Here is a 12,855-nt window from a genome sequence, read left to right as displayed (position 1 = left end):
GGGACCACTAGTGTACAGTAGAGGTGACTTGAGAGACCACTAGGGTACAGTATGAGATTCTGGAGAGACCACTAGTGTACAGTATAGGTTACTGGAAAGACCACTATTGTATAGTAGAGGTTACTGGAAAGACCACTATTGTATAGTAGAGGTTACTGGAAAGACCACTAATGGACAGTAGAGGTTACTGGAAAGACCACTAATGGACAGTAGAGGTTACTGGAAAGACCACAAGTGTACAGTAGAGGTTACTGTAGAGACCCCTAGTGTACAGTAGATGTTACTGGAAAGACCACTAGTGTGCAGTAGAAGTTACTGAAGAGACCATTGTGTACAGTAGAGGTTACTGTAGGGACCACTAGTGTACAGTAGAGGTGACTTGAGAGACCACTAGGGTACAGAATGAGATACTGGAGAGACCACTAGTGTACAGTATAGGTTACTGGAAAGACCACTATTGTATAGTAGAGGTTACTGGAAAGACCACAAGTGTACAGTAGAGGTTACTGGAAAGACCACAAGTGTACAGTAGAGGTTACTGTAGAGACCCCTAGTGTACAGTAGAGGTTCCTGGAAAGACCACTAGTGTACAGGAGAGGTTACTTGAGAGACCACTAGGGTACAGAATGAGATACTGGAGAGACCACTAGTGTACATTAGAGGTTACTGCAGAGACCACTAGTGTACTGTAGAAGTTACTGGAGAGACCACTAGTGTACAGTAGAGGTGACTTGAGAGACCACTAGGGTACAGAATGAGATACTGGAGAGACCACTAGTGTACATTAGAGGTTACTGCAGAGACCACTAGTGTACTGTAGAAGTTACTGGAGAGACCACTATTGTAGAGTGGAGGGGACTTGAGAGACCACTAGTGTACAGTAGAGGTTACTGGAGAGACCACTCCTTCTGAGGATTGTTTTCTTTTATCTTAAGGATCTCTGTCCCACTGCACCGTTCTTCTTCATGTACAGTATATGCCCCATAATTTCAATATGAATAGAACTGTAGCGTTAATCTAAGACACTTCCGGTGACCAGGTAGATCCGTCAGAGCAACTGTTTGACAATTTGGGTTCATGGTTCAAATACAGGCCTAGCCACTGAATTTTTACACACAGAACACTTTTGTTAATTTTGTTTTTGTTTATTTCATCTCTTTTATTTTTTCGTAACAGTCGATCTTGCAGGGAATATTTTCCTTTTTAGAAATGATTTATCAAAGCTATTGGCCTGCTTGAAAAATAATTTTCGACTGCATAGTTTCAGTTTGTGGCAGTGGTTTGGGGATCCTTCGTCTGATGTGTCTGTAAGGTCATTATATTTCAATGCCTCTGCTAGGGGTCCTGAGAAATTGTTTCAAAATGTCACTTCATAGGTAAGGGAGTGGTTAAGGCCCGATGTCATTAGTTATGATTTCCTCATACAGTATTTACAATTGATTTGAACCTGTTACTTATATATTGCTTCATGCTTATTTTGTTTGTATTGGGTAGATTAATTCATAATAATTTGTAATATACAGTGAAATTTGTCAAATCTGACCCGGAGTACTCCGACATCCTATCTTACCCAATTATAATTAATTACTAATGATTAACTGCTAAATGACTTTTAATGAGAGATGTATTTCAACATGCTGTCTTATCTGACCAATATGTTGTGTTCCACAGGTGTCGATTAAGGCAGGTTTCACTGTACTTCTGAGTATTGATTAAAATAAACAATGATTGCTCTTTCATTAATGTGTTGGATATTTTCTACATCAAAGATAAATTGTACATACCATTTGATCACGCATGTCAGTGTCACAACGATCGAAGAATAGAATCAGTTTCTTACAACAGAAAACAAAACTCAAAAGCAACATCTTAGTTTCTAGATTATGTGGCCGACAATAACAGTAGTACCGATTTTAGAGACTCACAAATAGAGTAGTTATATATAGATTTACAAATCATCCTTTAAAAATAACAAATTAAAGATTATGCCAAAACAAATCAATACATCTACCCAGAGATTCTGAAAGTTGATGACACCATTTAGAAAAATCATTGATATGATATAGGAGCAATTAAGAGATACCAACAGAAGGAAAGTCATCAGTTGTCTGATGAATCGATTATCAAGGGAATCCAGGGTATCTTGGTGGAAAGGAATTGTGTTATCCAATGTGCCAGCCAACCACCTATCATGAGTTTACTAGTATCATCGGGACAGGTGAGCTGAACATGGCAGATAAACTGAAGTTGTGTGTGGACTGTGGACAAAGATGCTACAAAATGCATACAATAAAAACTCCTCTAAGCTGTGGAGACTGAAGGTCGCCAGACTTAGTATGGGCTCTAAGCTGTGGAGACTGAAGGTCGCCAGACTAAGTATGGGCTCTAAGCTGTGGAGACTGAAGGTCGCCAGACTAAGTATGGGCTCTAAGCTGTGGAGACTGAAGGTCGCCAGACTAAGTATGGACTCTAAGCTGTGGAGACTGAAGGTCGCCAGACTTAGTATGGGGAGAGCATTCAATCATTAGATTTCCATAGGATTTTAGAGTGCAAAGCTGTGTTTTCTTACTACAACTATGCCTATGAAGAATTAAGAATTGCCATGACAAGGACTGCTTGGAATCTTTAATCTGGGAAGACGATCCTTCAAAAAGACCGACGTCATTCCTGTATAGGAGAAATGCATTTTCAGTTGCTTAATTCTACATACATTGTGATAACAAATGGGACAACCACCATCTAGTGGGGACAAGATATTTATTGAAAGTTTCAGCCATCCCCCTACAGGTACATTTTTGTAGAGATTGAGATTGGGTATGATATCATCTTAAGAGCTGCTTCTGGTAAGGTCTTGCTATATTGCCTACTTATTTTTCAAAGACTTGTTTGAAAGTTGTTAAATACATTTTCTCCCACAACCACTATAGATTTCCTTACTCCTGACTCAATGGATAAACCTAGTAAGAGTTGGTAAACATTTTTGGTAATCCAGTAGTGGGCGACACCTTGGACATTATTTCATTTGTCAATTTTCTAATTGACATCAAGTAACAATGCTTAGCAACGTCATCTTCCATTGTCATAGCTCATGGCAATTGTTTCGTCGACAATGCCTGTCAAGTTTGATAACATTTTGNTTTTTTTAAAAAAAAAATTAAAAAAAAAAAAAAAAAAAAAAAAAACCCACATCAAACAAATCTTATGACTTAAAATTCAAGTAATTTTTGTTTTATTTCAAATGATTTATTTGAACAAACAGCACACAAACAAATAATAATAAAAAAATTAAGACAATTCAAAAATTAAACACAACTTGGCTTTTTAATGCTTGAAAAGACAATCAAGAACTATAGAACATGAGGTTTTCAATGGAAGATTTCACAAAGTCCACACGGTTAGGATTATTGATCACGATACTTTCTTAAATTAGTGCAAATAATTTTGAAGTATAATTTTGTTTCAAGGACAGCTATTGGTATGTGATAGATAACCTAAAATAGTGACCTGAAATTTGTCCATTGTGATTGTTTTGTATTTGCTTTGTTATCAAAGGAAATAATATTCTACAATTTTTTTTTATACAGGATTAGAAAGTGAATTCATTTCTTTTAATTTGCCCTGAATAAAGTAGTTTCTCTAACATAAAATAATGAGAAATTTTAATCAGTCGGACATCTTTTCAATCTTGTTTTGTTATGTTTCCTTTTTTCGAGAGTTGTTATCTTTTCTTGCTAATTTACTCAATGCAAACAAAAAACAAAAAAAACCCATGAAAATCATCATATTACATACTTTTATAATAAAAGTTTTGCACAGAAAAAAATGTTGTCATCAAAGGTAACGTTCCACAACTGTCTTGGTTCGAGTTTCAGTGAGGGAACTCAGTTCATCCAAAAACAAATTTGTCATTATCAAATAATCACTGTTATTGTAGAAATGTATGCATGAGGTAACTTGTAACAAAGTGTCTATATTTCCCTCACACCTAAAAATTCAATACTCACAAACTCTAGATCATTGAAAAAAAGGCTCCCATGTCAATAATTAAAATTAAGTAAATTATATCTGCAAAATGAACACCTTGTGAAATTAACTAAATGTCCAATATAAGGTCAATGTGTTGACCGTATATTCTATACCAACATAAGTTTTCACAGGAAATGTTTAAAAGATTTTGGAAAAAAAAAAAATCTTCAAAAGGAAGACAAAAGTGAAACATTGCTTCTGACCAGAGAAAAACTATTTAAGTAAATCATAGTTTTAAGCCAGAGACTGTTCTTGATAAATTGGTATCGGAGCATATCAGTGTACTATCATGGTAGTCTTTAATACCAGAATACTTCTTTGTACCGATGTGTTATAAAAACATTTTTTTGTTACTTACACACAGAACACACCTTTAAAGCAATGAACACCAAAGCAGAGAAATTGCTTCCTGCAAATCTTGCGGATAGGTAAGGAGCATATCATATCATGATTAATCACACACTCACCGCCCAATGATCACTCGCACAATAAACACGATCATACATTGTAATTGAGCTGTAATGATATTTACAATGTAATTAATAGCTATTCAGCAACAAATAAGTACAAAATCATTGAAATTCTTTCTCATTGCGTTTTCTCTCACACAGAATTTCAAAAACAATGACACTAAATTAAGCAAATTAATAAACAATTCATACATTTTACTCCTAAAATGAAAAATTTGAACATGAACAGACTCTGAATATTTTTTTTGGGGAAGTTTCATCATCCAACACTTGTACTATATCGGGGAAAGATTATCGAGAATAATCAACATACATACACATATATCTAATATACAAACATCAAAAACATTTTTTCAAATTTTATAAGCACTGACATGAAGACAACTTGGCCTTACTAAAGCATCGTCCTGATGCAGCATCTTCAGCTTCCATATACATTTATTGACCTGTAACATGTGTTTAACATCACAATGCTTGAAAATGTTGTTACAAATTTAGGCTTCAACACTCACTTTTAAGTCTATGGGCCTGAGGCCCCTAAAATTCGTCCCTGGTGGCCCAAAGGCCCCAAATTTGATGGCTATTATATGCCAGATGTTTCAGCATCAATTTCTGACTTATTCATAAAAAATAGAATGTTGCCCAAAGACAAATATTTAACAAAATATTTTCTAAGAAGCTGTTATACATTTAAAGCCATACATTACTCTAAAACAGATTCCTCTACAGATTTTATAAACTTAAAAGTTTTTAGGGGGATCATGACCCTAGACCCCCCTCTAGATGTACTCTTGCTTAGATGCACGCACTGTGCAAGAGAAGTAATCACAGGAGACATGCTCAAAAAGGGTCCTGTGATTTATAGGAGCCTACAGTTATATATATATTATGTGAGCCGTAAGTCGGTTTAACCCACATTCTATGAAGCGTATCAGTTGAAACGACAACTGATCATGATGAAGTTTTAATCAAACACTTTCACATGACAAGTTAACCACTAGACTCGTAATAATACAAATTAATTTATATCTGTTTAGCACTTCGCTAGTACGTCCTACAGAATCTCAACAAGATCAGCATCAAACTAGCATCACCTGAATTATTTGGAAGGTACCCTGCAACATTTCTGTTTACCGGTAAAATATATCAAAAGTACACCATCTCTAATTTGAATCTCTAAGCATACCTGTAACTACATATACATTCACAAAATGAAATATATATTGCTTTTTCAGTTGTTTGAACAAGTAATTTTACCTTTATTACCCATAGTATCCTTATTCAAAATTGAAACATAAAGTACTTCACATTTTGTAATCCCAGCATGTGCAATTCCAAATATGGGAGTGTAGCATGATCACTGCTTCCCTTATATTAACTATATACGAATGAATGTATCTACACCAGGGAGGCAATACTTCTGCTTTTCCTCTAAATCTGTGAATCTGTAGTACTTGATTATTTCATAATGTCAATTGAAATTACAATAGAACTATATCTGGTATATGTACTGTATATGTACATATGTTAATACTCCAAAGTGGATTGTAGATGAGTATTTGACTTCTGATCTACAACTGGTTAAAAAGCTGACAAGTTGAAGTCACCAAATGTATTCTTCTATAGATCCATTAGAACACAAATGGTTTTCAGGCAACTGATTTGTTATGATTAATGTACCACTTTCATCATTAATATCACCAGGATGAATCTTATCACAATTAAAACCTAATTAGACATTGCTTTATTTTCATAACTACCAGAATGTTGAACCCATGATTGTCATACATATATAAATTCTTCTTCCTGAAGCTGTACATGTATGCAACCTGCTCACTGATTGGTCATCCACCATGTGCATGTAAGCCAGTGCTATTGATTGGCAGATTCACAAGCATCTATCCAATCGCTGTAAACATCTATGGCTTCTGAAAGATCTGAGTGGAATATTAAGTAAAATATTTATTTCTGATACTGTACATGGTAAATAAATACATTTTTTAATATGATATTGCAAGACAAATTTAAATTTGGCCGAATATATCAATTTTCAGTAAAACATACGTATTTATTGCAAATACCATTATGTTATATCACTTTGTCATATTACAAAGATGTGATCAGTATTTTTACAATCATGAGATTTGAACAATTTCATTCCTGAAGACTCTACATATGTAGGTGTGGAAAAGGATACAGTTGATATTTGTCTGGAAGTCCTCTAGGCATACATTACATGTGACAAAACCAGTGTTTCTCTCTCGATCCCTGAAAAGTATCATGGATTCAAGTTATACAAAATTCATTCTCCAATACATATAATAGCCATTCATTTCATAAATGAATTATCCATTTGCCAAAAATTAATTATTAATGTGGACTTTACTAATTTGTATACATGTAGTCTTCCTGCATTTTATAAATTTGACTACAGAATAAGAACTAAGTCTAGTTGTGATTTGACCTGTCAGTGAACATAATTCTCCTGTATGTGTAGCTCCAGTAGGGCTGTGACCAGACAGCCTTACAGTTTTACTGGTTACACCAAAGGAATTGCACAAAATTGGGTGAGTGTGACACCAATTTTTTTTCAGGCATCATGACCTAATTTTCAGGAACATGACTTATATCAAAATAAAGTTCTGCTCCTGATGATAATGAGGCTATACCTAGGTTCCTATAATTTAGACACGTCATTTAAGATTAGATGGTACTCTGCTAATTTAAGTATATTATCATAATTTCGGCTGCGTTTTGTAAAATTGGGTACAAGAGTATGTAAATTAGATTGTTCCTGAAATTTAGATGCAAAAGTCAATTGTTTAGGTCTTCTGTGCCTCCCATCGATTATGATTGATGAGGTTAACTCATTCACCCCTGAAATTTCGTAATGAACTTTTCCAACCTTTGAACTTAAAGAGCAGTAGCACTATATAGGGCCCCTGAAAAATTATTTCACACCCTTTCCAGTCACTAAGTCATGATCAATTTACACTTACTTTGAAACCTATTTCCTAATAATTGATAGAGAAGAGTTTCAAATGATAACGACAAGCTTAATTTTAAGTCATAAAACTTCGCCCGAGTTTCCTCCGGCCCTGACACTAGACTCTGTTTTGACAGATAGTTGTCCCACACAAGACATCTATCTGTCAAATTTTAAAGTTATTTGGATTAAACTTATGAAATACATAAGTATCATATATCACATGTTGTTAATTTAAGTGATAAACAATCCAATATTACATTCTATTTTACTATCTCCAAGCTTTCTTATTTTTAAAGTTTTGCCTTCATTTATATATGATTTTCCCAATATGGGCACATTACCATAACACAAACCATACGAGAGTATAGATACTTGTATACTTACAGTTTGACCTCACATGACTTTTCGTGGTTACAGAATGGACAGTTGAACAGGGTGGCTAGTGGCTCTATAGCCTTCCTCTTTGGAGGAGGCTTGTTTGCCTTCTTCCTTCGTCCCATTATTAATGCTCTTCAGTTTCTGAAAAAAATGCAGCCTATACTTTAGATGATATTTTGGTATGACAAAGCCCCAGAAAAAAACCCCAATGTTAGTGGAAACTTAGTGTAAAGACAATTCTATTAGTTTTTGCTTGGAAAGGATTAGTTGCATTGTTCAATGATCTGCCATGCAAAGTTAAACATTATGAACAAAAGAGGGCTTTATTCTTTCAACATTATCCAATAATTAATACAGTGAGGTACAATTATACACAAAAATATGTTAATTCAGTTGTCTAAATTCTTGTTGAATGACAAACTGTATCACCTCCATAGCTTATAGCGTGTTGTAGATTGGTTTTGGGTTTTATTTTGTTACACGTCCTATTAACAGCTAAGGTCATTAAAGGACATTTCTCCACGTGTGTAATATATGCATGCTTGTGTATGTGTGCTGGAGGTAGGATATGTTGATGTATTTGACTGAAAAAATAACCATGACGAAGGCACTCAGCAGAGTATTCCAAACGGTCACATACCAGTTGCTGGAGCCCCGGCAAATCTGGCTATATAGGACAAATGTAAACGAACAACCCGTACCTGGATGCATACGATAACATTGTGGACCAAACAAGTGAGTCGCTGAAATTAAAGACAATTGTCTGAATACACAATTTCAATTGATATGGTAAAATTTCATCGGTGCATTTTTTTTCCTTTCAGCATTTCTTCATTATTATGTACCGGTAGTATAAACTAAAGCGTGTGTCTATTCAATATGACGTCAATGTCTTTCCAAAGATGCAGATTTGGGTCTCATGTGTACTTTCTGAAGATACTTCCGAGTATGAATAAACATGCAATGAAAGTTGATTATGTGTCGAGTGGGAGTGAAATATTTGGTGTCTAGGTAAAAATGTGTTTATATTCCTACCAAATATTGCAACGATAAAAATCAACAAAATCACTGGAAATCAAGTTTTTAGCTATAGACATCTTTCGTTTCACTGACTCAGCGTTTGGTCCACCAATTTTTTAATGTGCACAAGAAATTTGCGACCACAATGGACTTGTTTGTTTACATTCGTCCTATATACATGTGGCAGGTTTTGATTGTACATAGGATTAACGTCGCCATCTAGCTTCGAGCTAGAGGGAATTTCCCTTTAGCTCAGTGGTAGAGCGTCTGACTAGGAACCTGAAGATCGAAGATTTGATCTCTAGTGGAAGCACACTATTCTCTTTCTCCTGTTACAAATGGTGTCTAGATCTGTGGCCCTCCATGTGGTGACAGGGATGTTAGAAAATAGGTTATGGTGTTCGAGGGCGAACACATTTAAAAGGGGGGGGGGAGTAGTTTGGCAGGTTTTAATTGAACATAGGATAAAGGTCGCCTTCTTGCTTCGAGCTAGGTCGTCCAACTAGGAACCTTGAGATCGAAGGGATCGATCCCTGTTGGTAGCACACTATTCTCTTTCCTGTTACATACATCAGGTCCAGTACACTCTGCCGATTGAGCTATATAGCTATTTCTCTTTCCTGTTACATACATCAGGTCAAGTACACTCTGCCAATTGAGCTATATAGCTATCAAGACCTATATACACCTATAAAATAAGTATAGATGTATTGAGCTATATTTTCTCAAGATTTCAATTTTCATTAAATTAAAGCAAAGCTGCATAAAAGGATAAGGTTGATCATAATGTTGACTACAAAAAGCATACAGTTAGATGTTTTTTTCTCTTTTTTTTTCATAAATGTAAATTTCGGATTTTTTTACATTGGTTCATTGGTTCATTGCAGGTGCCACTGTTGCAAGCGTCTAGTCGCTTCTTGAGGTGCTTCTTAATACTATCCACTTCACTTCCGGTTGCATTTGGAGGCATTTGAAGAAGACATTATTTCACAAAAAATCTAGTGAAAATTATTTACATGCAAAGTGGGTTGTAACAAAGGTTGCATCCTAATTTCATATAAAATAAGGGTATTCAGTTATAAAAAAGGACTGACAGGGCTGTATAGATCACAAGTCTCAAAAAAAATAGTTTATTTTACTATTTAGTGTGAATACACACATTGTCGTTACAGACCTGTCAATGAGCTGTACTTCGAAGTAGATATTAAAAGGTTTCACAACTTAAAAAAATACTGAATTTGGATTGAACATTAGGGAAGCCTGTATGTATTACCCCAGCTATAGCTAGTTAGTAGAAGCTTGGTTCAAACTTGTTGGGGTGATTTATCCAGTGTTTGTTTAACCTCATGGTCTTAAACCCCCCCAGAGATTGGGCATTTACCACTTGATCAGAGAGACCATTCCAGTTGTTTACAATTCTTAAAAGTTTGCACCTTGTCTGACCTGAGTCTCCTTACATCATTATTTTTTAAAAAGAATGCTTATATTTAACGTCTTTTGTTATCAACCTAATGATACAATCTTCTTTTAAAAGTGGCTTTGTTTTGTATTCCTTAAACAAGAGGCCCAGAGGGCATGTATCGCTCACCTGAATATAATTAAAGTAATTGGTATGAAGTAAAGATATAGCACTTCATGGTAGGTGCTGTTAGTACATATGAAATTTCAGAAAGATCCATCCAGTACTTGAGATATAGAGAACAAACTTCAAACAGAGCCCCACCCCTATGCCCCTACGGGGGTCATACCCACCAATTATACAAAATTGAGTCACCGTCATCCAAGGATGCTCCACACTAAATAAGGATAAAATCCCTTAATTCCGATGGTCGGAGAAGGATTTTAAAGGTTTTACCTCTATTTTTCCTATTGGGCCCCACCCTTCTGCCCCCCCCTCGGAGACCACACCTACTGCTAATACAAAATTGAGTCCCCTTGGCCCAAGGATGCTCCAGACTAAATTAGGATAAAATCCCTTAATACCTATGGTAGGAGAAGGATTTTAAAGTTTTTACCTCTAATTTCCCTATTGGGCCCCACCTCTCTGCCTACAGCGGGGTCAGACACACCGTTTATACAAAAATGGTCCCCCTTCACCCAAGAATGCTTCAGACCAAATATGGAACAAATCCTTCCATTCCTACAGAAGAAGAAGGATTTTAAAGAATTTGCTATATTTCCCCTATTGGGCCCCGCCCCTCAGCCCCCAGGGGGGCCAGACCCACCATTTTTACAAACTTTGTTCCCCTTCCCCCAAGGATGCTTCAGACCAAATATGGAACAAATCCTTTCATCCCTACAGAAGAAGGATTTTAAAGAATAATTTGCTATATTTCCCCTATTGGGCCCCGCCCCTAAGCCCCCAGGGAGGCCAGACCCACAATTTATACAAACTTTGTTCCCCTTCCCCCAAGGATGCTTCAGACCAAATATGGAACAAATCCTTCCATTCCTACAGAAGAAGAAGGATTTTAAAGAATAATTTGCTATATTTCCCCTATTTGGCCCTGCCCCTCAGGCCCCTGGGGGGGCAGACCTACCATTTATACAAAATTGAAAATTACTTGAAAATAGCTCAAAAGACCTATTTCAGATAGGTCAATTGAGCTATTATAGGTCTTTAAAGGGGCTGGTCGGGGAAAAAAATCACAAAATAAATGGGTCTAAATGCGTTCTCTGGCCTTCCAAAATTTATACCACGGTAATATGATGGTCGAGTTCTACTTGTAATGTCCAGTTTAGACTGTCAGGTGACGATTTAGGATTTCTTTAATATAATTATTATTTTTACTCTTAGGGAGTAAATTTCAGCAAAATTTGAATCGGTATATTTCATAAGAAGGTATTTTAAACATGTGTATGCCATTTTAGCAAATATGACATTTTTTCCCCGACCAGCCCTTTTAAAGCTATATCAGGTTGGCGAAAACCACCAACTTGCGTATATATGCAAACTCGCCTATTATACGCCAGTCGGAGTATGGATTTGTAACTAAAAATAACCCAAATCGCTGTAATAGTAACCTTTGCAAGATATTATTAGAAATCGCATTAATTTACGACAAGGTATATAATATTTTGCTAAAAGATGTTTACTGAAACTGTTGGCTACTTAGAAACTCTACCGGAAGTATTGCATCTGTTTTTGGTATTTTCCGACATGCAAATAAAGTTTATATTTGCATTTGTATTATGTTTCATGACTGAATAAATGCGACTTGGACAAACAATGTGAAAAATTTAAGATTAAAGTGATTTTGGCTATTTTAGTAACAAATCCATACCCCTATTGGCGTATAATAGGCAAGTTTGCGCAAGTTAGTGGTTTTCCCCGACCTGTATATAGCTCAATCGGCTGTGTACTGGACCTGTACATATAGTCATATTTGACTAAATGGCCAGATTTGCCCGTGCTCTAGTACCTGTAGATCTATACTGACAATGGGTAAACTAGTCGTTGCGGTTATCCTAAATGCTGAACGTTAAGCAGGGAATAACAACTACCAATGACAGCACCTAAGTCTATGGAGAACAATTAAGTTTATATATGTCAAAAAGCAAGTGGTCTAGTTTAAGGCGAGTTGTGTTAACTGTGAACAATTAAATGTCAATATTCGAAAAGCTTTATTTATAGTATGCATATATAGTATATATATACACAATTTCTATGTCAAATGGTATCCGTCAAAACAGGTGACTTGAAACGTGGACCGTAACGAATACCGCAATTATAAGCCATTCCTTATGTTACCTTCCGTACATAAACATCATTTAAATTGCTCCAGTGTCAGTGTTTGACTTTCAATGTAAACATGGCTAACTTAATATGAACACATTGTTTTTCTTAATAGTAAAAAAATACAAAACATTCTTACACAAATCACAGGCTGTTCGTGCAATCTCCCTGGTGTTGTTACCGGAAATGAGATTTTACCGCGTAAGAAAGTCATTGCAATCGATAAAGAGTACCTT

General features: G+C 35.7%; 1 protein-coding gene and 1 long non-coding RNA gene across 2 annotated transcripts; one reads left to right on the top strand and one right to left on the bottom strand.

Annotated features, from left to right (window-relative positions):
* Nucleotides 1-335: 335 nt before the first annotated feature.
* Nucleotides 336-1,739, top strand: LOC110440590. Its single transcript, XR_002461752.1, has 2 exons — nt 336-726; nt 887-1,739. It is a non-coding gene; the product is annotated as an uncharacterized LOC110440590 (long non-coding RNA).
* A 1,458-nt stretch (nt 1,740-3,197) lies between these two features.
* LOC110440571 (transcription elongation factor 1 homolog) lies at nt 3,198-12,829 on the bottom strand. Its single transcript, XM_021483717.1, has 4 exons — nt 12,759-12,829; nt 7,870-8,004; nt 6,694-6,764; nt 3,198-6,433 (listed from the first exon to the last, which is right to left on the bottom strand). The coding sequence occupies exons 2-4, from the start codon at nt 7,983-7,985 to the stop codon at nt 6,369-6,371; spliced, it is 252 nt and encodes an 83-aa protein (XP_021339392.1). The 5' UTR covers nt 7,986-8,004; nt 12,759-12,829; the 3' UTR covers nt 3,198-6,368.
* Nucleotides 12,830-12,855: the final 26 nt, after the last annotated feature.

Source organism: Mizuhopecten yessoensis, unplaced genomic scaffold (genome assembly GCF_002113885.1).
Source record: "Mizuhopecten yessoensis strain PY_sf001 unplaced genomic scaffold, ASM211388v2 scaffold1775, whole genome shotgun sequence".
NCBI classification, from domain to species: Eukaryota; Metazoa; Mollusca; class Bivalvia; order Pectinida; family Pectinidae; genus Mizuhopecten; species Mizuhopecten yessoensis.
The sequence above is the reverse complement of the archived record's forward strand: the minus strand, read 5'-3'. Positions and strand labels throughout refer to the sequence as shown.

Coding starts and splice junctions, on each gene's coding strand:
- LOC110440571 (XM_021483717.1), bottom strand. CDS start 7,985: ATGGGACGAAGGAAGAAGGCAAACAAGCCTCCTCCAAAGAGGAAGGCT. Junction 6,765..7,869: donor AAGTCATGTGAGGTCAAACT/GTAAGTATACAA, acceptor GATACTTTTCAG/GGATCGAGAGAGAAACACTG. Junction 6,434..6,693: donor CTTCCAGACAAATATCAACT/GTATCCTTTTCC, acceptor TATTCCACTCAG/ATCTTTCAGAAGCCATAGAT.